We start from the raw sequence: 25,659 nt of genomic DNA on the forward strand, positions 1-25,659 counted from the left end.
GGTCTTTTCTATTGGAAGTAATTATCAATGAACACTGATAATGATCTGTTGGTTGGCTCAGAGTCAGGTGCTTTGTTTTTATCTGAAGACTGACTGAAGTTTATCAATGACACGCGTACATAATCTACACTGTCCCACATCAGACGCTATGAACAAGTTTGAATTTATTGATCTCTTTTTGCTTTTTTTTTGCCATGCTAGCAGTATCACCTGTTCCAGGTATGGCAATTTCAGTCTGTCAGTCCTCCACTCTGTCTGAAATATCAACTATTGGATGTATTACCATGAAATTCGGGACCCACATTCATGTTCCCCTCATGACGTCCTAGTTTACTTGCAACATAATGACATTAACATCAGCCTTAGCTGTAGTTGGTGCTAGTTTAGTGTTCAGCACTGTCATTGTGAACATGTTAGTATTCTGACATTTAGATCTGAGCTTAATGTTTTTTTAAGTCTATGCTGATGAATGCTGTAGTCTAAAAAAACATTTCAGGTGTTCTTGTTCTTAGAAGCCTTTACAAAATGTTAGAAATATGAATTAACACTTTGTGGTGATAATCTCGTCTGTCTAGGTGTCCTTGAGCCATACTGTTTGCAGTTTACTATGACCTTTGACCTCACCGACACATGAGGCAGGAGAAAAGATTACATTGTGGAGGATCTGTTGTGGGTGACTGATACCAAAATGTGGTGGTTTAAAGCAGGACCTAAAATCACCATAAAAAATATGTATATGTTTGGAGATAAAAGTATGTTTCTGGCTTTATAGGATGTTTAGTGCGTAATGAATATAAACCACAAACAGTTAACATGTGTAAACCTGTACAGCCTACAAGTAAAGCATGAGAAACATTAAAGTTGTTGTCGAGCGTGTTCTAACAGATACACCACAGTTGCTGATGTCTGATACAAAAGTTCTCCCAAAAACACTTTTGCATGCAAATTTGAACTTGTGGTTCACTGAACTATTTCAGCTGCACGTACAAAATGAAATGAAGCCAACATGTGGTGTTTTTGTACCCACATGTGTCGGCACAGAAAGGCAAACATCAGCTGAGCAAAGACCCAAAACCAAATATTGATTTTGGTTTTGGCGGCTTACCACTGGTGCAAACAACATCCTCACATTAGAGTCCTGTTTAAAATCAATTTAAGTATTATCAACTATATATTTTAGGATTGTGTTCAGTTTTCCAGTTGTCAGCTTTGTAACATACAAATGTTTTGCTGCATTTAAAACAACAGTGAAGCTCATTATATACATGGAATGATATAAGACAGAACTCAAATGCCACACGATATGATGCATATTATATTTATTTTTCAATATGCATATTAAATTATCTCTTTTTATATTGAGTTTCCCTTGGCATCTCAAGGTGGATGGCAATAATAAACCAAACATCTTCTGAGCAAGGAATACTTCAAATATTTTCAGTGCAAAACAGCTAAAGCAAGTTAATTAAAATAAGACACTCCCTAACCCCCCCCCCCCCCCCCCCCCAATTAAAAAAAAAGAAAATCATTAAAAAAAAAAAAAAAGCCAGTAGTTAACACATATAAATAAAGAACAAAAAGCAAATCTGGCAACCATCCAGAGAACAAAAAACATTTTAAGAGAAGAAACCCTTTTTTTGTTTAGGTGTAGGTTCCCTTGTTTTGCAGCAAAGCATCAACTTACAAATTTCCACCTCATATACATATATGAATATCAACAATGTGTATATTATAATATAATCCTGTTACAATTTCTACAAGAGGTCCATATTAATTATAGTGTTAGTTACATGAGGTGAGTTTCCATTTGAAGTTTAGGATTAACTCAGGGTTTCTGTGTAGCGTTCACGTCAAAATGACTTATTTCTCAACAATAATTTGTTGGCATGGTTTTTAAGATTTCCACTACTGTAAAGACAGAGATAAAGTCTCATCTATACTTTCCTCTCAACTTATGTCTCGTGTCCGTTTCTGTAAACGCAGAAACCCTGAGCGCGTGTGTGTGCGACCTCGTAAGCAGAGGCGGGCACACACACACACACACACCACTTTTTTTGTGTAGTGTCAGTCAAATGATCGCTCGCTCTCTCTCTTCTCCGCCATCACTGAGAGTGCATCGAACACCGGTTGAAAAGGCATCGTCTTTATCTGGCATCATTTTTAAACGAAACAGCTGAAACACACCATATCAAGCGCGCGCAGACACAATTGTCATCCACTCAACCGAAACCACCTCATTCATCCTTCGTTTCCGTCACACATTCTCTCCATCTTCTCTTCGGTTTAGTCTACCTACAACAAATCAAGCTCACTCTACTCTATTGTGCGTGAATTTTAAATAAATTAAATTAAAATAACACTTTTACTCACTGGTCCGTCTCTTTCCTTCTCTGGACCCTTAATGTTCTTTCTTAAATTTTCCACATTTCAAAACTTTCTACAGTATCTTTCTGAATTCCATAACAAATCGTTTTCTTTAAATTTCTAAATTTTAAATCCGCCGCTCTCCTCTCGCCTCTGTTCATTCAACATAAACTCTACTTTGGTGTCTACATGGACATTTATTCCTCCTGTAGCTTCCCCTACCTGACTCCCTACTTGACATCTACACTAAAACTTACCTAACTCTTATCAACTACAGCTCTACTACATGTATGCCTTACTTGTCTTTTCACTGCCCTGCTACTATTTCAACAAGTCTTTTCAAGCCTGAACCAAACAGTCATCCTAATACACGGGCTAGTCCGAACAAACACACGCGAGAAATGAATGGACCGTGTACGGAGTGCAATGAAGCTGTACCGACATTAGAGACGTACGTGAAGATTCAGAGACAGACGGGACATGCAGGAGGCGTCTTTCTGGCCCATTTGAAACTGAAAAAGTGACTCGGGAAGTTTTAGGTGTCCCTGTTTTCTTGTGTTGGTTACTCGGGGAGTCTCTGGTTGAGGGAATAGTACACTGGGTAGGGGTAAACTTTCAAAGAGCCCACATATACAGTATTCATTTTTGACGATGTGGTCAGAATGAGAACAGATGAAACCAGCGTGAGAGCGAAGAGGAAGCTACTTGATACATGTTTAAAGAAAAAGGTTTAACAGTTTAGAGAATGAACGGTGATTCCCTCCAAAAAACAAGCAAGAAAAAAAAACAAACAGTCTGTTAGAGTTTCAGGAGTTGCAGGAGCTGAGTGTGACGTCCGAGTCCCTCGTCTTGACAATTTATGGACTAATTTGGCCCTTGATCTTGTTTAAACTCCTCCTATTCCTCCATGGCCCGCTGTCAGCAGTCGGAGACTTCTGAGGTGTTGGAGTCACTGGTGAATTTCCTGCGTTGCCTCACAGATTTCTCCTCATCCTGCAGAGAAAAGACAGTATTGTTTTTTACCTGTTTATCTTTTCCTCTAGTATCACACTCTAAATAGTCACAAGATATCAGATTATTAGGGGCCGAGCCCAAAAGGGCAAGGACCCTATTGTTTTTCGTGTGTTTGTTTCTTTATTATTACGCCACTTAAACCCTAAATTTGACCCCCTAAACATGCTCAAAAACTCACCAAATTTGGCACGCACATCAGGTCTGGTGAAAAATGATAAAATGTAAAAATTAACCCCTAAAGTGCCAAAAGGTGCTCTCTAGCGCCACCTATATAACTAAAATGGCCGCCACGGCCCGTAGGAATGTCGTAGAGAGATCAAACCAAAACTCAATTATTTGTCTCATCAAGACCTATGAATCATACACTGACACCCCTGACCTAAATCCAACAGGAAGTCCGCAATTAGCCTTTCAAAATAAGACTTTGCCCCAAGTTTGGCCCCCAAACAAATGCTATCTCCTCCGAGGGTGTTACTGGTATCGGCTTCAAACTTTAATAGGTGACTTATGAAACTATGCTGAAAAAAAGTTGTTAAAAACTTTGTAATAACTTGAACGGTTTAGATCTAGTAAGCTCTGAAAGTTGCAGTGCCATATCACACCTTACAATGTAAACCAATGGGGAGGCAATCTATCCCACGTATATTATATTATATGTATATGTATTAACAGTAACGTTAGCCAAATTACTAACACTATATTGGCTAACGTGCTGACAAAAGACACTAGTGTTAATATTAATTGTCATAAGCAAATCGATTATGTTTGCTGGCTTAGTGCCGATGAGCCGAACACTTTTTTGACCCGTTCACTTCCTTTGATAAAGTCGTGATTACTTTTTCATGGTTCCAGGCTATTTTTGGGTGGGTGAACCCTGCATGCCTTGCAGTAGAGGAGAGTCGTCTTATTCATTTATTCGACACCAAGCCAGTCTATTTTCCATTTTTCAATAGTTGAAGCCGCAACTTTCTTTGCCGTCTTATTCGTCTTTATTTTGCTTGCTGGTGGTGGTGTTGGTGATGGCCCGGGACTTAGGTTGCTTTCATCGGGTGGAGCAGTTAGAGTTTTTGTAAGGAGTTAGCGGTCCATCCTGGCAGCGAACTTCACTGCAGGTGCAGCAGGAGTGCAACAACAGCGCTGTTTGTGTTTGTGTGTTACAACTGAAATTAAATGAATTGGATGAAAATAAAATGATGGCATCATGTAGAATTAGGATACTGACCTAAACTAGTAAAGATAAAATTATTTTTTTCGAATTTTTGGGGGCAATTTCTGCCCCTCCATCACAGTTTTTAGGGGCATTTTTGCCCCTGCCCCCCCGCTAATTTCCGACGCTGGCAGGACAGTGTGTGTGTTCATTGAAATGAAGGAATGGTGTGGCTGACTGATGTGTTATTAAGTAGTTTTGGACAAGAAAACCCACAGTATAGCACAGAATCAGTTATATCAGGCTTTAGCTACACTGACAATACTTATTAGTTGACAATAACACCAATATAAAATATCACCAGACTTCTCCTTTAAGGTAGGCAGGTTTTCATTTGAATGAATTTAAGACATTTACTTCAGTAGGTTCTGATTCCTGATGTTGTAAAACAGGCATTTTTTCATTTTTGTGTGTGCTCACAGTCTGGAAGACTCCATTCTGGCCCCACTCTCCGGGGGAGTGGTCCTCAGGGTCATCTGCCTCTTCCTCCTCTTCCTCCCCCTCCTCCTCTCTCACTGTGTCCATCCCGTCCTCCTCGTACTCCGTCAGACAGTCTGACTCCTCCGCTGAATGGAAAGATTTAGAGGAGATATTACAGAGAGAATTTATGTGACTGAGCCATCGGGTTTAGATAGCATCCATAAAACATCAGGGACATATCCGACTGTATTTCAATAAAATAGACCAGGTGATGGAAGTGATACTTCACCTTCTGCAGCTACGTAGCTTTGGACCGGCTCTATCCTGGACACAATCTCTGCAAGGTCCGTGAAGTCAGCTCCTGGACACGTGCAAGACTAAGAGACAATAAATTATTAATATTATATGTTGAACTATGATGGCTTTGATGGTGAACATCAATATAGTTATAAATCAATCATTTGTGTGTGTGTGTGTGTGTGTCCTCTCACGTCAGTTCTCTTGCTGTCGTTGTAGTCGGCTGAGCGGTGATCCTTCAGCATGTTCTTGATGATGTCACCTCGGGCCCAGCCGGTGAACACCAGCTTGCCATGTTGGAAGCCCACATCCTGAAATACAAAAAAATTAAATAAAAGCACAAGACGTTTGTAAATAAATTAAATAGACGCATGTTTTGAGTAAATGCTTTGTAACTGATGACATAACATCAGTATTAACATATTCATTTGCACTACAAGGTGCAACTTGTGCCATTTGAACATTCCTTAAATCATCAACTCCTTAATTTAGAAACATATTTTCTGGTCATCATCAAATCAAACAAGCAGACAAACAGCTACAAAACTGCATTTCAGATAATGTTGGTTTGGATTTGATGAATATCAGCTGGAATACTTTTGTTAAAAAGAAAAGGGGAAGTGCAACAGGAGCACTGCTAAAGTTTGTCAAGTCAATGCATCTTCACTGCTAGCAGCTCTTATTGTCCGTGTTAATAGGTGTTGAGGTCACGTACAGTCGAGTTTGAAAGCTTATAATACTATGAGACAGGATTATAACTCATGTATTAATATTACAACATGTATTTGATTGGGCTACACAGTGATTTGCAAGATAATGTCACACTGCGTTACAGAAAACAATAAGCCAGATTCAAGTTGTTTTGCCGAACAATACAATTCTGCATCATCATCCTTCTTGAGCCCACGAAATGAATGAATGATGGTGCTGCGTTTTTCATAAAGTGTTCATGTCTGTCTGAACACGGCCTTCACCTTCAAATATGCAAAAGAACATCTACTAGAATCCACATTCTCCTCCCAGAACGACAGACTATCGATATGACTGGTGGAAGACTGAGGAAGTTTTGACTGTGCTCTCATTGCTCGCTGCATCTAAATCAATACTTGTCAAGGGTAGACTGTATTATTGTGTATGAATGCTACATATCCCCAAATAAATAAAAAAACAAGAAATATTTGTTAAGTTACTCACATAGATCTCGTCAAACTTGCCAAAGTCCATGGTCTTGAAGCGGTCGATGGGCGGTCTGATATACTCGCAGTAGGCGCTCTTCTTCACCACCTCCAACTGCCGCACACATGACACATAAGCCAACCGCGACTGGATCTCTGCCATGTCTGGCACCTGGTGAGGTAAGTGGTGTGAGAATCATGTCAGTATTCTATATCATATGTTGCTTTGTCATCGTAAGTTACCGTACCGTACCTTTACTTTCTCCGCCCAGGGATTGATTCGTTTCCACAGCAACCACCAGCCAGACAGGCAATCGCCATAGTTACAGAGGTCGGTCTCATCTTGGCTACCCACGTCAATGGCGATGACTGTTCTGGCGCCCATGTTCCTTGCGATGTCCGCTGTGGGGTGAACAGCATTCACACACAGACACACAAACACGCAGACGTACAAACACAGCACAACAAAATCCAGCAGCAGAGATGATAAGACAATAATTCTCGTGTTACTTGGCTTATTTCAGGGTAATTTCTGTTTCTTCATTTTAGGAGACAAACGGACTCGCACCACAAAAACATCCATTTTTTAAGTTGTCGTAAAGTCTGTAGACAATTTATGGAAAAATTAGTGAGACAGAACACTGGAATTTTTGAAAAAGGAAAATACTTAACTATACTTTCCTAGCCAACAAGCACTGGGTCCGAAATCATGACCTTTCTCATTGCCTTGCTAGTGTTAAAAAGAGCTTTGGGACAGTGAGCATTTTTGTGGTGTTGAGCCTATTCACAGACAGAAACAGGAAGACATCCCAGAAGACCAAAGCACAGATCCAGTGAGCCAAGAACAACTTAAAATGCGGTTGATTGAGCACAAACTCCTTCGGGAAAAGGCAGACTAATAAAGTTCAGAAATGAAGGATGTTGATTTTACAAGGCTCCATTCAGCTGGATCAATCTTTGGGCCCAGAAAGCACCACATTTCACAAACCTCAGCAGCGAGTATTGCTTGGGAGATAATGAGACATGATTCCCATACCAAATAGAGAATTACAATAGCTCAGGCCAGAGCTCTGTGAAATGTGGCTGTGTTTCATCAGCACAGAGTACATTCTTTACAATAACTACACAGAGACAGACTCGGGGGAGTTTTCATCTGCGCACCATCATAAATGTCAGAATCTCTTTATTTCCTACTTTAGTTGTACTTTGCATGAACATTACTGGAATTTGTGCATTTGGTCTAATGCATTTTTCAGGTAATTGAGATGTACCTGATGGTCCGCAGACAAAAAAAACATTCTTCCCCTCTTTTTAAAACAGACTCCACTTTCTTTCCTCTGGTTGAAATGAAGCAAATACTCCTTTTAAAATTAAGCTAAGCTAAACAGAAAGGCAGGGCTGGGCGACACTGTTGAAATCATTACCACAATATTGATTAGGATATTGCAAATAGAAAATTAACTGAAGTTCAAAGCAGAACTGTGTTTCACTGTTAAACTACTCACATGTGTATTTGATGAAAGATAGCACCATAAGCTCATATCATTATGATATGACTGTGCTGAAAAGCCGATAAATGATACTATTGAATCGCTCAGCCCTACAGAAAATGTTCATTTCTACATGAGGGGAACCAGATCCCAATCTCAAAGCAAACTGGTGTCTTGTCAGTAAAAGATAGATGAGAAATCATTTATTTTTCCATCCCAGAAGCTTTTAAATCTCAGCTGGAATTTACCCAAAGCTCAGTTGTAAAAAATGTCAAATTTGATATCAATGCAAACTCCTCCTCTGATTTTTACGTCTACATGTTTCTGACACCAGGTTGTTGGACTGACAAATACCACGTTCCCCGATCCAATGTGGTATTTCTTAGTTCAATCTGTTTATTTTTATATCACAGTGACAAAGTGAACCCTTGTCTTCATTTAGAATCACTTTCAAATATCCAACTCTAAATGCTGATTTTTCCCCATCTCATAAAAAAACAGAATATTTAGGGTCTGATGAAGGTAATTTGCTCTCTGAGTTGCTTAAGTTTCAATTTGTCTCACCAGATGCATTAATCAGACCGAATCAGTAATGGTCTGATTCGTCTCCATATTCAGATGGGGAAATCTCAGCACACTGGACTTCCCTCCACCAGTATTAAAACAAGCCCACAGCTATATACTTACCCATCATGTAAACATTGCTAGCTTGATCAAAGCCCCCTCCCCTAATTAGCATCCCCATCCCTCACTCCACTTTCCGCCCTCCTCTGGGGGATAGGAGTTTGGTGGACACTGTGGAGGGACACCACCTCTACTTGCCTGGCAGGTTGTTGATGTAGCCACCGTCCATGAGCAAGTTGCCATCTTTGGGGTCGCAGAGAGGCGGCAGGTACCCCGAGAGGGTCATGCTCGCACGCACATAGCGCCACAGAGAGCCTGGCACACCAGGGACGGAAGGAGGGAGGAGGGAGGAGGAAGGGGGGATAACATCTCAATAACGTTTGCTATACGTTTCAGGTTAGTGTCGACGCAGACCGCAATCTCAACACCAGACAGAGATCGGCTGAAGGAAGGTAGCCGATCCCTGCAGACGCTAGGACGGCGGTTCTGCCCACCTTTAGACTCTGTTGTACACCACTGCAAACCTCATTACCTTGCACACAGATCCTGTGTGACTTGTGCATAAGGTAAAAAAGTAAATGGCAACCATCACAGAGTGCCAAGGCTGTTTGAATCTCCAAACTATGTCCCAACAGCAGCGCTTTCTTTGTTGCATGTTGTTGTATGAATTAGCTCCTTTCCCAAATTTGTGCCAAATCCAAAGATACTATACACTGAAGTTGAAACTAATCATTATAAACTGAGCTTTAGTGGTAGAAAATGTTGTTGTGGACCTACAATAATGTCAACATGTCAGAGAAGGAGAAGATGTTGTGACAAATTTGGAGATGTCTCACCGTGAACATGGCAGGGAGCAACCAGCCTGCCCAGTGCCTCAGTACAGCTCAGTGCCAGCAGGGGGCAGGAGCAGGCCGGGTGTTGCATGGGTTGGAAGGATAAGGAGCACCGCAGAGAAAAGCAAGGGGTGCAACTGTGCGTGGAGTATATGTGAAGTCTGTGAGGAGAACTGTCTCACTGAAATACTATTTTTCAGGGTAATACTTAACCATCTACCACTTTCTGTTTCCTTACAGAGCTTTCATCTCTTATTCTAAACAAAAGGGTCTTTTTCAGTTTGTAAAAGGGGCTACAGTGGGCAACAGCAGGATCCAGAACACATATTCCCAAATAATTACAAAAGAAATAAAAAAAAAAAAGTAACACATGCCATCAATATATATTTATGAGAAATATATAGATTGGCTCACTGTGTCCAACGCTGGCATGCACATAGAAGCAAGCAAAGCCAGGGGAGAAGACAGGTGCAGTGTGGAAGAAACCAAACATGTTCCTGTTGGTGAAGATGATTGAAATGAAACAGAAGAAATTCCCCCAAGAAGGGTCCCCATGGGAAACAAGGGGAACAGGCTGCAGTTCAGTCCACAGGACAGACACATTTAGGTCTACCGAAACGCACAATGATCCAAAATGACAGACAGATGCGATGCTGACATGGTGGAGAGCTGCACAATATCCAGTGAGGCGGGAGAGTACTGCAGAGTGTCACATACAAAACTATCAGCTTCCCTTTAATCTAAACATATGGTACTGTTTCTTGTCTGTGCCTTGAGTGTCAAAATGAAAAATCCGGCTAAAAAAGGCGAACTGACCTGTCTGATTCACATGAGCCTCGCAGAGCTACCTGCAAGTTAGTAAGTGCACTTTTGTAAAAAAATATATTGAAATAAGCAAGAAAAGTGGTGCATGAAGACATCAGTGTTTACGAGCAAAATCCATGGAGATAAAAAGGATAAGGGAGATTTTTTTTTTAGTAAATATAGGGGGGCCAGAAGAAGCCAGACCAACATGCATCTCTCTGTGACCCATAGATGTTTGGACATGCATGAGTAAAACCTAAAATCCAATAAGAAAGTGAGGATAAGCGGTTATATTAAGTGGTGGCACCAAGCAAACTGGAAAAAGTGTGTGTGTGTGTGTGAAACGAAAATCTTGAAATTGGAGGGAAACGAGATGTACTACTGGATAATAAACCGATTGGATCAATCCAAAAGATATATTTTTGATTTAGTCTTTCCTTCCAAACCATGGGCTCCCAATGTCCAACTGGTCATGGTGGGTTAGTTACGTGTGAGAACTGGGAGGTAGAGGACAAGAAGGAGGAGGAGGGTAGCCGAGTGACTGGTTGTCGACTTAGGGATGAGAGAGGAGGTTTTGGTGAGCGGGCGTTTAAAATCTGACCTGGGACATTGTTAACATAGCAACCATCCACAAGCAAGTGGCCATCCTTGGGGTCGCAGAGGGGAGGTAAATAGGGGGTGTAGGAGGCGCTGGCTCTAACATAGCGCCAGACGCAACCTGCCGGGAAATTGAGATGGAGAAGGAGGAACACATCAAATATGGGCCGGACTCCACGTCACAGATTTAAAAATATAGCGAGAAGGACAAAGAGAGTACAGAGAGAGAGAGATGAATGCTGAAAAAAAAAAAAAAAAAGAGAGAAAAGTAGAGAGAGAGATAGAGAAAGAAATAGAGAGAAAGAGATGCCAGCGACATAGAGGAGAAGAAGAATGCGAGAAGCTGCCAGGAGCAGGACAGAGAGAAGAGGGGAAGACAATCTCAACAAAACTACGAGCTTCAGCCTACAGTTTCAACAAAACTTAACAAATTCTAATATCAAGCCAATTTCATATAAAAGCACACTCTAGGACCAATCTAAGGCCAATCAAATTACACTATTCAAGGCTAAATACGGAAGCGTGAACATCTTAATTCAAAACAATCACATACAAGATACCAAAATACTGAATACAACCAGCCTATGACATTAATGACAACATATACTCTATCTTGAATGGATGACAACAGATACATGTCATTAGCTTGTTACCTAGAGACAGTGATGCTAGGTTTGTTTGATGTTTTCATTAAGCATATTAAAAAAAAAAAACAGTATTAGCGTTGTTAGATGACTGGTTCAACAAGCAAGGCGAGAGGAAGACGAGCAAAAAGAGAGAAAGAAAGAGAGACAGAGGAGAGAGAGAGAGAGAGAGGGAGGGAGGGAGAGAGAGAGAGGTAGCCCATCACTTCAAGAAGTACTGTTGGGCCTTGAACTAAATTCTCCAAACTGTAGAATAAGGAGGAAACTGCAAGGGAAACTGGACTAAGGTTTTACAGGAAAGAGTTGCTGTGTCTAGTTTCAGATCTTGATCGTCTTTCTCACTGGATAAAAGATTTAATGCAAACTTATGACACTGTGTACCTGTACACCAATAAAAAAAAGAATAGTGCAGAACAAGTCTTTCCTTTTCAGTGCCAATATGACATTACTCAGAATAGCACCACACTAGCAATGTTTGACAAAGACACGCAAGTAAAACTACAGAAAGCACAGAATGGAGGTGAAGGAGTGAAGGAAGCAACATGGGATGTTATTAAAAAGGAGCGAGGAAGGGAAGTAGAGAGGCAAGGTGGAGTGTTCTGGATCCTACATGTTGACATGGACATGGGAAGTGTTTTTGGGGTCAGCAGCTACACAAGTTATTTAGCCTACTGCGTCACCTATAGATGGGCGGCTCTGTGATGTCTCTCTATGTGCAGAAAGACCTGACGTAAAGGGGTTTATCTAGGGCACGATCTGGGAGTTATAGATAGAAATGTGATGGGAAAAAAAAAAAAAAAAAATGAAAAAGGCTACAGCTTGATTGATTTAGCATATGAAAAGGTATTAAATAGAAAGAATAGGAGGAGAGGAAAGAAAATTAAAAAAATATAGATGCAGAAAGATGGCAAAAGGAAGAATAAAAGAAAGAAAAAGAAATGAAGAGAGGAAAATGAAACAGAAAGTAAAAGTAAAAGAGGTAGATGATGGGAACAATGAGACTAAGAAAGGAAAAGGCTTTGCTCCAGCGGTTTATACACATGCCAAGATGCGAACAGAAGCATTCGATACTTTCCTGCAGGACTCAACCTGCAAACCCACAAACCCCTTAAATCCAGCACTCAGCCTTAGAGTTATCATAATTCAAAATATTGCCTTTATAATGAAACTGGCAATGTCTTAATTTGATGTACAATACTGTGAAGGTAGCATTACACTGATTTTACATTGCATAGAAAATGGCACACTGGATTTGCGGGGTGGAGGGGCGGGGGAAAGGGGGAAAGGGGGGGTTCATCTCAGGCATCTACTTCAGCTAATGTTAGTGATGGTGCATTTTTTTTTATGCAAGTCAAACAGAGCACATTTGCCATTATATCAGCAAATACAGACACAAGCACAGAAACATCTACACAGTGTTTTATTCGGTCTATGTTCAGTGAAATATTCTTATAAACTCTTGGTTGCAGCATACTCCAAACTGGATTGAAACCGGCATGTTCTTAAAGGGAAAAAAAAAAAAGCGCATTTGCAACCAAAGAGGAGAGATGCAGTGCGTGCAGGTCAGCCACTTATATACTTTTTTCACTCCTCTTCACCAGTCACTAAAGTATCCTCGCTTGCAACTCATCAATAAATGTCACGTGGGACGTTCTCTGAGCCTTTTTGAGCTATAACAGTGAAGTTTTACTCCTTCTAATACGTTCTTTGTCTATTCCCACTGAGTCGTGCAAGGTCCTGCGGCAGGCGTGGACATTATTAAATGTACACACACCTCGAGCCTTAGCGAGCATACTGGCGTTTGCTCAAAGTGCCCGTCGTCCACGTTACTCTGAGAGCGCACCGACTTCAATTTAGTTTGGAGTATTCCACCTGAAACCATAAATCTGAAAGCATGCGGTCCAGTCGCTCTAGACGATGCATACTCCGGTTACATTTTTATAGTTATGTATTGCCTCAGGTTGTGCCTGCTAATACAATATTTATAGATATGTTGTAGGAAGGAAATATTATACTGCCTGAAGTCACTTCTGAAGTTGACTGAGTGTAGCAACATGCCGATATATAAGTCAGTGTGCCGTTTTACTTCTGACTGACTGCTGCAAGCATTACTCTGTTTAATTCCTTTTGAAACATGAATTGATGACGATGCCAATTTCACACATTAGTTCTCTGTCATTCAGAATAGTATTATTGGATTGAGTTGTGTTAAATGTCAGAAAAATGTATTAAAAAAACATTTTAGCAGTAAAGTATTCATGCCGTGTGTGTGTGTGTGTTTGCATTTATGTGGGCTCACCTACAGCTACTAAAATCATTTTCATAAAAAGTGTTTTCTAAAGCTTTAAAAAAGGTATACTTTGCATTTCTATTAAAACAGTCATTGGATAGCGAGGCTCAGTTGCCCCTGCAGCCAGTTCAGCTGTCACTTACCATCCTGATGAACACGCATGGCTGAAGCTGTGATGTCAGTGGTGACGTTGAAGTACGGCAGCCACAGGTCCTGGGGACACAATGGTTATATCACTGTCATAAAGCTTATTATTCATTTTGCAATTATTTACTTTTTCCCCCCCTTTACTGCAGTGGTACAGTAAATCAATTCTTTGGAGAGATGAATTTGTGCAGAAACTGCTCACCTCAGCTTGCTTGTCCTGAAACACTTTGTAGATGCTGGTGTTGAAGGCTGATCCGGAGAACATGGAGGTGATGGGATAGGTCAGGTCCAGGACTGTTTTAAATACCGAATTCATTGCCTATTAAACAACAAAAAAATATAAAAATCAGACATGTGTCTATTCCTCAGCAACTATTTCTGTTTAAATCAATACCATTAGGGTTTTGTTTGCTATCAGTTACTAAGCATTCATTTTCTGATCGACTGAAGGATGTTAAATTGAGTGAATTACACGTTTTTCTTTCATGATCAAAGTTAAAAAATGTCATCTCAACATGATAATAAAGAAATGACTGAATAATGGATAATGTGTACTGACCTTTGACCACTCTCTGGCTCTCTGTTTGGTTCTAACGGCGCTCCTCTCCTCAGCGTACAGAGCGCCGATGAATGAGCCGATCGAGGTCCCACCCACTATGTCAATAGGAATCCCTGCTTCCTCCATAGCTTTGATTACACCCACATGAGAGCAGCCTCTGCAGGAGGGAAAACACCCAGCAAGTTCATGAAATGACTTCACCTATGTCTAGCTGTACGTGGTACTGAGTGGTAAAATAATGACTTGAAATGTTCCTGTGGTATACAAGTGTTCATTCCCAACATCCAAATTTAGTTTTGGCAAAACAGTACAAGTGATTGAGTTGTATTTTTACACTAGAAATCCTTCCCTGCATTACCGTACACAATGGTAAACTGAAGGGGGAGTTTTTAATACTCTATTTCAAAACTCTAAGAATTATAAGACAGAAGCTGTTCCCTACAGCTAGTTAGGGCTCAGATCTCACTGGCAGACTCTGCTCACCTTGCTCCACCTCCTCCCAGCACCAGAGCGATGCTGTTTCCTGTCAGGACTCGGGCCAGCCGAGAGAAATCACTGTGCCTGTCTGCCGTTTTCTCAAACACCTTTTCATATACCTCCCTCTGCGCACACACACACACACACACACACACACACACACACAGAAAATACTCATGAAAACACAGTAAAAGCATCAGCTTCACATTAACATTCAGAAATACAAGACCAATGTTATAACACAGCCCAAGATCTCAAAAAAACTATAGTACACTATGATTTTAATGCAATATACTAACAAAAAATTATTGTACCAGTTTGCTGGGGCTGCGTCTGGAAAAGACCCTGCGGGGACACTTGAGGTGAAGATGCCCGGAGCACCAGCTACGCATGTTGAGCCACTCGACTGTCCTGGAGGGGCCTGGACCGTCCTCTTTGTGTAGAAGGATCAGCTGCTTCAGAGCCCGAACAGCTGTGTTCTCCAACATCTGTTCCAACTGGAGGCAAAGAGAGAGATAGAGAGAGTAAATGTACTGTATTTGTATTTGAAAGGCTTGTTTTTTTTTCTTAATCTCTTGCCCTTCCACCTTTCCTCTCCTAGACACACACACATACCTCTCCCAAGGCAGGCTCCTGGTCCCCCAGGCCGACAATGAGGATACAATCCGCCTGGCGGATGCAGCGCTGAGTCCACGGGGTCATGCTGTTGTCAGTCTGGTAAAGGACAATCCGATTGATGTCCTCCTGCTGGGCCAGCCAGCCGGACAGACGGTACTCATGGATACTGGTGAATAGAGGGGAAAAGAATGAGAGGGTGATAAAGTAATGGAAAGTAACCACAGAAATGCAAGATAAAGAGGCTTTGATGACAGGAAGAACGAACGGGAGACATAGAGAAAGGAAATGACAGTGATGAATACAGATTAACTTAAAAAGAGAAAAAAGAATGTGAGAGATCATGAAAAAAGTTTGCCGTTCAGAGACTTTTGAGATGAGGTTTCCTGTCTCTGACTGTCAAACTAACCTGTCCAAAGCAGAAGCACCCAGTCGCTCTCTGATTATGTCACTGGTTAATAGCAGAGTGGGCCCTAAATGTCAGAGAAGGGATAAAATGTATGAACATCAAAAAATACTGCAACTAAATAGAAATCCAGCAGTTCAAGAGAAGAAAGTGCTTTTGTAGACCCACCGATGGCACTGAGGGCATGGCTGAGTTCCAGGTTGAACGCATTGATCGGCACCTCATCACATACAGGCAGCACTGCCACTGTGGAGAGGTTGCTGGCGGGGTTGGTTACGTCGGCACTGGCTGTCATACCGGGCAGACTCAGGGGTGAACCTGAAAGGCAGGATCACACAGAGTGAAAGGAGGATAAATTCTTGCCTAATGCAGGTTTAGTATGTTTTGTGTTTTATTAAATTTGTTGTTTTCATGGTTCTTGAGTCAAGTTCCTTGTATGTGTCAGCATACTAGGCCAAAACCTTGATTCTGATTACAACCATTTCTGCTTTTACAGTCCTCATCATCATCATCATCACCTTACCTGAGAATGGTCCGCGACCCTGCTGCAGGTTCCCCAGAATTTTCTGGCCTAACAAGTGGATCAACCTCGTCACCACCTAAACACAGACATCAAGCATCAGCACGTACGACCACAACCTGACTGGATTTTCAAAGGTTTCAACAGTACTCAAGGTGAAGTTACTGACCTGTGGATATCGTCTTTTGATGTTGTTGAGCGTTCCCTCGGGCAGTTTGACCAGCTCTGTGTCTCTCACAGCGTGGACAGTGGTGGCTCTTGGCTGTTTGGTCAAGGCCTCCACCTTAAAGCAAATGACAGGACACCATCAGATACATTCAACTTTTGAGGTCTCAAAGGCCTGATTCAGACCTCAAAAAAGTAATGCTAGCAAGAAGGTAATGATAATTAGTTTTTCTTTTTTAAAAATAATTTTTATATCATTTTATTCTACTTTATTTTTTTGTCATTTACATAACTTTGCCTTCCAGTTGTCGTTGCCTGTAGCTGATCACTCCTGGACTCTTTCTTAGAGGATATTTTTAAATGTCACAATAGGAAAAGCACAGGTGTAAATAAATGGGTTGTTACCAATGGCTTTTAAGAGTGGATTCCTATTATTGCTTTGAGACATGTATATATAATGATGGTTGTGCCTGATGAAGATCTATATCTGATCAACAGAGTACTCAAAAATATTGTGGGAACAAAGAAACGACTGTGATCAACATTTCAATTGACATTATTGGTTTTGTCATTTTTGTCATAATTGCGCAAAACTTTCTAAAGGTTTCAGTTCCACATTTTAATTTGATAGCGGAGTTTTCTTTTAACCACCATCAGAATGAGACTGTGACTGTGAGGGGAAAAAGCCTCGTTCTCTCACCACTCCGATGAGGTCTCCTCTACCGTATTCCCCTACTAGTTCTTTTTTGCCGTTTGCCTTGCGGATGACTGAACGCAGACGTCCGTTCAGGACAATGTAGGTGCAGTCTGACTGGTCATCCTGTCTGTAGATGAGAAGAGACAAATAAACTGTAAATGCTTGAGTGAATGAACAAGACAGCGATGATGACAGAGTTCGGTTTGCACAAAGAAGCCAACTATGAGCAGAAGTAGAATACCTGTAGAGGGCTCTGCCAGCTTCCACAGCCATCCAGTCAATAGCAAAGTCCATCTGTCTGACAAAAGGAGACATACGGATGGCCACTGTGTGGGCCGCGCTCAGCACCACACTGGGTTGCTCCCTCATGATCCTGCAGGGGGAAGCACAAAGCCATAAGCATTAGAAGTGCTGACTTGTACTGCTCCTAAATAAGCTTTAAGGTGAAGTAAAACTGGAAGATTCTGGAAATTATGGTTTAGTCCGAGGCTTTTATGTGCTTTGTGTAAGAATTTTAGGAGGTATAACTGGTCAATGGTGCTTTATTAGGAGTGTTTATCAAAATTAATAAACAGTTTTATGCCTGCTCTAAAATTAACTGTCAAACCAACTTAATCTTTACACATTTTTGCAAAGTAATGTTCAAACTTAGGAGAGAAGACTCACTCGTAAAAATCTGACTTTGAGATCTTGAGGTAAGTGCAGTCTCGGATGGCCTTGATGGTGAAGATGAGGGGCTCTCCGGTCAGCACGGCGAGCTGGCCCACCATCTCCCCCGGGTGGGTGACAAACAAGCAAACAGCATCTTGTTTATTGATCATCCGCTGGTAGACGTGCAGGCAACCAGACAGGACAAAGTGCAGACTAACATCCTTTGAAAGTGAAAAGAGGAAGGGATAGAAAAAGCAGAAACAAGGGAGGATAAAAATAACTTTGTTGTATTATTTGACGTATTATATTTTAGTTGCTGTGATTCATTTCCTATATTGCTTTTTTTTCTCAGGCAAGTTATCAAAAAAGGGTCCACTGTGATAAGTACCTGGTCTCCCTGTCTGGCCAAGACGGCTCCAGCTTTTGCATGGTGCAGAGTCACTCTCCCATTTAACAAGGAGGGGTCCTGGACAAGAGAAGAAGAACAAAGAGCATGTCAAGCAGTGTTAAGACAGTATGGTGAAGTAGAGGAACAATGTGGATGAAATGTTTTATTTCTCCTCGGTTCAGCTTTGGATGAAAGTCAAACTCCAGACGTTTATTTCATCTGTATTGCTTTGACCTGCTAGTAACACAAACATATGGTTTCCAAAGATTAACTGTGGCAACGTCTACTCCGAGGCACACAAAGAGGGTTTACTGCATATTGCATCGAATGCACACGTACAACTCCCTGCTGCATTTAGACTAAAATCATTATTAGAATTCAGTCTACATAAAAGGTAGCATCTAAGTGATGAGTGTTTAATTTTTGTAAACAAACCTCTGTATCATCTCTGGATTTTCTAAACGATGCAATATGTCATAGTTACTAGTATCTGGTTCAGCTGAACTTTAGCTTGTCATCATTGTTTTTTCCTGGATTTTGAAGTGGAAGTTTAAGTTCATCCAACATGCTATAAAAGCAGTTGTCTCAGCATTTAAGAAACTGTAGGTTGACACTGAAGTCCTCCCTCCTCTCTTCTATAGAGAGGGTACAGCTCATCCAGAGGGGGTCTACTAACTGACCTCCTTTCAACATCATAATCTGTAAGCAGATGCTCTAGGGGCGATTTATGACAATGTGCTCATTCATGCAGAAAAAATAATAATGTGATGAGGCTATTATTATTTCTCAATCCACGGAAATTTGGTCTGACAGTATCTAGCGTGACTGGGAGAACGCTGCACTAACTGAATATTTAGACCCTGTTTTTACTTGCATCAGTTAGCTTGAGCCAAAAAATTACATCTTTTATTTTTCCAAATGTAAACACTAGAGCACATGAAAGCATTGTGCTTGATGATGATGATGATGTCGTTTTTTTTAGAGTTGCAACTAACGATTCTCTTTGTTATCGATTTATCTGCAGATTATCTTCTCAATTAGTCTGTTGGTTCTATAAAACATCTGAAAAACATGAAAAATGTTCTCGTCAGTTTCCTAAAATCCAAGGCGATGTCTTCAAATTCCCTGGTTTATTAGACCAACAGTCCAAAAAAAATTCTAAATATATTTTTTAAAATTCTTATTATCACATAAGACAAAGAAAAAAAAGTAAATCCTCACAAATAGGTGGAACTGGGGAATGTTTGATATCAAAGTGCATTATTTCTCTGTCGATCTGCGATACTGTTTTTAATAGTGTCTGCAGCATACTGCCTGGGTGTCATGTGAAACCACAACACTCTTAACATAACAGACACAAACCTCAATCCTCATGAGCTTGAGAACCTCTTTCTGAGCTTCCTCAAACAGAGAAGCACTGGATCGACTGGATATGGGTGAGAAAATGTTGTCCACTCCCGGCTCTTCCTCTGGATACAGGTAGATCCCTGAGGGAACCTCGTCTACTGTCACCTTCCTCTCCCGCTGGTCCTGAGATATAGACTGGAACGATGTACGAGAAGATGTTTGATGAGCCTCAAATTATTATGTGTGAACTATTATTGAGATTGAGATACTGTACGATGAACATCACATTTACATTTTTGAAATAGTGTTTTGGAAAGACACAAATAAAGTGAAGAGCTACGGACAAAAACTGGAAGGCATCAAGATGTGCTTTTTGTTCCTGCTTGTCCACAGAACATTATAATTCTAGTAACAATTTATTGACAAAAACCCACAACATTTTATTAGCCTCAGACACTTAATTTGAAATATTTCTAGGTATTTTATATACTTTGTGGTTATGTATGCCCTGTGGTGAACTTTTAGTCTTTGTTCTCAAACCAACTCCACTGTAGTTGTGCAATTACCCAGTTTTATGTCAGGGAAACAATATAGTCGACCTTATCTCATTTATATGAAGAGTTTGCAGTGTACTGACCCGACTATAGGTGGGAGGAGTGTTGCCATCCTCTGCAGAAACAGAGATCCGTCCCCTTTCATATGCCATGTCAAAGTCTGATCTCAGACCTTTCTGTATACCTGCACAGACAAAATTCAGATAGTTGTCTTTCATTCTTTAGTAAACATTCTGCTGTGGTTACGTCAAACCAATACAGGAGCCATGTTCTCAAAATAAACCATTAAATCTACCCAAGGATATGTGTTGGATCCACAAGTTTTTACTTAAAAAGAAACAAAATTGAGAGGATAAATCTACAAGAAAAACAAGTCAGAAATAATCAGATATCGTATATTCAGATGGTGGTGACCGCAGCTACGAATGAACAACAGTGAGAAAGCTTTTTTGCATTTTTGCATACAAGCACGACTTAGCTGCTGTGTCTTCATAGCCATAAACCGCTCTGTGTTAACATGCTGTTATCAGCAAATGGTTGAGGAAGCTTTGTCAGTCTATCTAACCGCACTGTCGTTTCAAGCAGCTGCAGTGATATTCACTTGTGTCAATCGAGTTTGGAAATAGTTGTTAATACATGTCAAAAAGAAGCAAACTAAAAAGGGTCCACAGCTTAAAACACTTTAAATATGACTGGTGTGAACATTCCCAAAGGTTAGGGACGTGTATGACATCAGATGGGGTTCAACTGCTAAACCAATTTGTGGTTTCATCGACACATTTTTACAGCTTTGACATTTGAGTATTCGTATCCAGTTTATTGGTAAATAAAGAACACTAGGAAAACATTATCTCTCCAAAACAGGAGGGAAGTCCCTCACCAGCAATATCCACAGGCATGGAGATGGTCCTGCTAAGAGTTGGCACTGTTGCTGCATCCTTCCCTTGTTCTCCTCCTGTAAATAAATCAAATGTGCCGCATTTAACAGCCAACCTGACACAAAACTTGCACTGGAGGAAAATGGACAAGATATTTACAACATTTAATGGAAACCAATAAATACATATAAGATTCATTTTCTCAACTTCTCAGAGTGACTTTAGTTGTATTTCACAGCGTTTCACTGTTAAATCAAATATAAAAAAATTAGAAACCATATTCTATCATCATATTTGAGTTTCTCTAGTTTTCTGTCCCTACCTGTAGCTTCACCCTTAATGGCAGCTTCCCGATGCTCCTCAGGCACTGTCAGACTGCCAAAGCGCTTGCCGTGGCGGATGGGACTGGTACGAGTCGGGTGGGGAGACGGTGGCGGCAGACGTGAGGGCTGCATTTCCTATAGGACGAGTGCAAGACGTATGTTGTATGATATGTATGGGGGGGGGGGGGGGGGGAGATGAAAAAGAGATGCAAAATGAGCACTAGGTGACTCGAGTCATAATAAAAACAGTCTGCGCACTGAGCTAATGATGCAGAATTCTTAAAGAAATGCCAAACCACATCACCATCAGATGTTAGCATGGTACTTTGTGTGTGTGTGTGTGTGTGTGTATAAACTTACATGGCTGAAGAGCTCATTTGTGAGCCCCAGATAGTTGTGCAGGGCTAGGACTGTTACTCTTTGGAGACGAACCATGATAATCTAAACAGATACAACAGGAAGTGAGTCATTTGTCATATCTTGCGCAAACTGACAGATGTCTTTATCAGAAACACTTCTGTTTTATGAGTGTGTATATTTACAGCTGACAGTACAATAGATGGAAACCGGACCAATAAATATATGTATGTTAGAATCATTCTTCACCTGTTAAGCTAAATACTAGAATACTTATTGGAAAATAGATACAACAAAATAGAATCAACAGTATTTGACACACACCTGTACTACCCGCACCAGGCTCTCAGGGTACTTCTCAAATATAGACAGGAAGGCCTCTACAGGTAAACGGAGAACAGTGGAAACCTCTGCAGCCCGTGCTGACACCGTTCTGTAAGGCTTCTGGTGGCCCTAAATGCATAAAACCACAAACCTCAGATCATTTTCACATTTCTAAATCTGTTTATAAAACCTTCAAAGTAAGAGGGTGGTTGAACCCTCTTTATTTCAGGTGTACTTTGAAGTCATAAAGTATTTTCATTGAATTACAACTACAGTAAAGATAAATGGATAAGTCATGTGTGTGCCAGTGGAGAAGCTCTGTTAAGTCAGTTGGTGAGAGTGCATGATGTGAGGGGAAGGAATCTGAGGCGGGTGGAGCCTGACTGCTATTTCTCATTTAAGAGGGTTGTGAGTTATTTGTATGTGTGCTTATAGGAGTGACACAGCACCTTTGTGTGTGCAGGTTTGTGTGTGTATGCAGATGGGGGTGGGGGGTGAATATTAGTAGTAGTTATTTGTGTTCATAATCAAATGAGCATGATTCCTGGTAAATTGACCCACTCGACCTTTCTCTGGCCTTATGAACCAATACCTTTTTCATAAGTCTTTTTCTTTTGCTAATTTGTGTTTAATGGGTAGCATTTCTGATATACACTCCAGATATTACATATATTTTTCTTCAAAACGTGGATAAGAAAGATCTGTGCTCCTCACCAAGTCGCTCCCATCATCCAACACTCCCCACTTTAGTCTCTCAGGTCTATCTAATAGGAGTAATGGTATAACTGCATCCATGTGTGCATGGTTGTTTTAAAATCTGGCGACAAACTTGGAAAGATACATAATTGACGGGGGTTCTGGGGGTCCACATTTAAAACATTTTCCTGCATTTCTACACCACCTAACCTCTTGGATTAAGCCACAGCCACCTGCACTCATCTAGATTAATTAGGTTGAGGGTGCTATGAAAAGAGAATGCATCAAGAACAGTGAATAATTGGATGGATCAGGACAGGAAATGATAATTAGAAGAATGGCTATTTCATATTTGAAATTATATTCATAAAAACTGGTGGTAGGTTGCAAGATCAAACAAGGAAAAACAATTTATATAAATGAAATAGCCTTACAACACATCACAATATGATTTGGATCATTAAACTTGGTTAAACAATGTTTTATTATTTGGGAATCGCAAGAAAGTTTCAAAGTGACAGCAATACAGAGCGTCCCTGTAACCATAGTAACTCACTCTCACTCCTGCCTGCATGCGCACGGAGATTACTCTGACCAGCATGCATGGGAGTAAATTACAATATAATAGATTTCTGTATATTTCTCGCTTTCCCCCTAATGGTCTGAATAACTCGCTGCTGTTGCGCTGTGCTGCTCTGTCTTATCTGTCTGTGCGCTGTCAGTGTCTTCTTTTCACACTGCAATGTTATCAGTTATGAATTTGTTTTTCACTGTGTGAGTAAATAGACTTGTGGCATGATAGTGTGTGAAAAGTGGAAATTGCCTAAGTCTCATGGTGAATGTGTTGGCAGCCCTGGTGTGTGTGTGCCAAGAAGTATCAGGAAACCTACTGTGATGACATCCAGGATGCTGAGGAGGCTGTGGACGCTGTCTCCTGGGTAAACCTCCTTCACCACATTTTCTTTGCCATCCTAGAACACAGCAGTGAGCATCAGTGTACATACCAAGGATCGGAAAAGTTTTACTTCAGTAGCCACACAGTTTCACAGATATACTGCAGATACAGCCTGAACTGAAATCTCTATCAAGACAAATAACCCATGTAAGACTTGTTAAATGCCCCTGACCTGGCTGTGTTTGTCATTAAGTAAGCAACCGTCAACAACCATATTCCCCTAGTTTGCTAATGAGATCATCTGAGTCAAATGTTAATAAATACTAATGAGCTGTTAAAGCCAGAACTCCCATGGTTAAGCCCCTTAGTAGATTTACTTGCTTTTATGTGGTCTGCACTAAGTTTTTACCACAACACACATTACATCATATAATCCTTAAAGACAAAAACAGTGCTTCAAGAGTTTGCATACTGTTCCAGTAAGGCACAATTCTAGTTTTCCATCTTGAACCACGTAGATGCTGCTGTCAGGCTGGCCCGGCCTGAAGACGTATTCCCCTTGTTGGAACTGCAGAAACACCATGTGTTTGCACAGCTCCAGGAAGAGGGGCTTCTCAAAGTGACCCAGCACGCTGCAGCGAAAGACAACAGAGGTTAGGTGGTTAGGAGGTTTGTATACACACGCATGCAAAACAGGTGTAAACAAACCTGGCTGGGTTTATACATTCAGGAACATGAGGCTTATTTACAATCTGTGTTAAGTTGCGTGGAATGCTATTCTGAGCACACTTTATGAGCACATTTTTCCAGCCAACCTCCTAACAACACACACATCTAAAAAGGCATGCCTGAAGGAGCAACACTCATGTTTTAGGAGTCACATATTACTCATGCAAATTTAACTATAATGCACAGACATGTTCGGGCCTTTTGAACATTGTGCTCTACATAATTACATAATAACACAATTACAAAGGCATGAGGAGGAAGACCAACCTACCGGACATTTTTAAGCATGTAGAGCACCTCAGAGGGGAGGTGAGAGTTGGCCACATCAAACTCTGTGAGGTCTGCCTCCAGCACTGAGGGAGGGGGCTCCTTGGCCTGCAGGGTGGGCACCTCCTTCTTAAAGCGCAGGATCCTGCACAGGAGAGAGACAGGAAGACAGTGGGGTGAGGAGAAAGGGAAAGGGATGGAAACCACAAACTGAACTGGTCATAACATAAGTGTTATGGTTGGTGAGGGTGAGCTTTCTGATGTACTTTTTGGCAATGTTGAGCATCTTCTGCTTCTTTTTCAGGCGTGGCCGAGAGGAAGAGGATGTACCCACCAGGGAAGAGGTAGACTGAGAGACCTGTCGGGAAACAATTCAATTAATATGAGGCCTTGCATTACTTATTAGATAGGAAAGCAAAAGGAATGACATGTGACTCATGACAACTACCATACTGATTTTCACACTGACTGTTAAAGTATTATTGTTTCCTGTCAGTCAGACACTCACTTTACGCATGATCTTTCGCCCATAGAACATGACCTTGTCCCTCTTGCGAAAGCGGTATTTGGGAGCCTCCTGGGCTTCGAGGTCTGTGAAATATGAGGAACGACGAATTTGAAAATTAACACAGAAATACATAGAAGTTAGCTATCATGACATGCTATCACTGCACGGTAAGAAATACATCTCAGCAATTACTGACTTCGAAGCTGGATCCTCCGCAAGATGAAGAAGATGAGGATGGCGATGAGGACTATGGCGATTCCAGCACCAATCACCATCCCAACCATCTACAGAGAAAAGAAGAACAGGAGAAGAAGAGGGTTAAGGTGTGTACAGGGTCAAAGGTTGCATAATGACAAACTCTACTGACAAGTACAGGCTGCAGCACTAAAATTATATT

General features: G+C 41.0%; 1 protein-coding gene across 4 annotated transcripts in view; it reads right to left on the reverse strand.

Annotated features, from left to right (window-relative positions):
• Positions 1 to 1,304: 1,304 nt before the first annotated feature.
• pnpla6 (patatin-like phospholipase domain containing 6) overlaps positions 1,305 to 25,659 on the reverse strand; it is a 32,844-nt gene continuing 8,489 nt past the window's right edge. For 2 of the 4 annotated variants that reach the window (XM_067581917.1, XM_067581926.1), the window contains 33 exons: positions 25,459 to 25,546; positions 25,263 to 25,345; positions 25,021 to 25,112; positions 24,759 to 24,899; positions 24,231 to 24,390; positions 23,754 to 23,834; positions 22,168 to 22,296; positions 21,847 to 21,927; positions 21,486 to 21,621; positions 21,166 to 21,240; positions 20,369 to 20,469; positions 19,747 to 19,926; positions 18,385 to 18,462; positions 18,012 to 18,217; positions 17,587 to 17,718; positions 17,349 to 17,472; positions 16,653 to 16,766; positions 16,487 to 16,562; positions 16,132 to 16,281; positions 15,967 to 16,030; positions 15,558 to 15,726; positions 15,257 to 15,439; positions 14,949 to 15,067; positions 14,466 to 14,622; positions 14,109 to 14,225; positions 13,903 to 13,972; positions 10,830 to 10,946; positions 6,731 to 6,879; positions 6,497 to 6,649; positions 5,497 to 5,613; positions 5,295 to 5,382; positions 5,006 to 5,151; positions 1,305 to 3,357 (listed from right to left, as the gene is read on the reverse strand). In XM_067581917.1, coding sequence (XP_067438018.1) covers positions 3,283 to 3,357; positions 5,006 to 5,151; positions 5,295 to 5,382; positions 5,497 to 5,613; positions 6,497 to 6,649; positions 6,731 to 6,879; positions 10,830 to 10,946; positions 13,903 to 13,972; positions 14,109 to 14,225; positions 14,466 to 14,622; positions 14,949 to 15,067; positions 15,257 to 15,439; positions 15,558 to 15,726; positions 15,967 to 16,030; positions 16,132 to 16,281; positions 16,487 to 16,562; positions 16,653 to 16,766; positions 17,349 to 17,472; positions 17,587 to 17,718; positions 18,012 to 18,217; positions 18,385 to 18,462; positions 19,747 to 19,926; positions 20,369 to 20,469; positions 21,166 to 21,240; positions 21,486 to 21,621; positions 21,847 to 21,927; positions 22,168 to 22,296; positions 23,754 to 23,834; positions 24,231 to 24,390; positions 24,759 to 24,899; positions 25,021 to 25,112; positions 25,263 to 25,345; positions 25,459 to 25,546 — 3,951 coding nt within the window. In that variant the 3' untranslated portion in view covers positions 1,305 to 3,282. Of the gene's footprint in view, positions 3,358 to 5,005; positions 5,152 to 5,294; positions 5,383 to 5,496; positions 5,614 to 6,496; positions 6,650 to 6,730; positions 6,880 to 7,139; positions 8,907 to 10,829; positions 10,947 to 13,902; positions 13,973 to 14,108; positions 14,226 to 14,465; positions 14,623 to 14,948; positions 15,068 to 15,256; positions 15,440 to 15,557; positions 15,727 to 15,966; positions 16,031 to 16,131; positions 16,282 to 16,486; positions 16,563 to 16,652; positions 16,767 to 17,348; positions 17,473 to 17,586; positions 17,719 to 18,011; positions 18,218 to 18,384; positions 18,463 to 19,746; positions 19,927 to 20,368; positions 20,470 to 21,165; positions 21,241 to 21,485; positions 21,622 to 21,846; positions 21,928 to 22,167; positions 22,297 to 23,753; positions 23,835 to 24,230; positions 24,391 to 24,758; positions 24,900 to 25,020; positions 25,113 to 25,262; positions 25,346 to 25,458; positions 25,547 to 25,659 lie in introns of those variants that run through there. The other 2 variants (XM_067581941.1, XM_067581933.1) reach the window with 2 other exon arrangements.

The sequence above is a fragment of the Thunnus thynnus genome, chromosome 3, assembly GCF_963924715.1.
Source record: "Thunnus thynnus chromosome 3, fThuThy2.1, whole genome shotgun sequence".
In the NCBI taxonomy this organism is placed as follows: domain Eukaryota; kingdom Metazoa; phylum Chordata; class Actinopteri; order Scombriformes; family Scombridae; genus Thunnus; species Thunnus thynnus.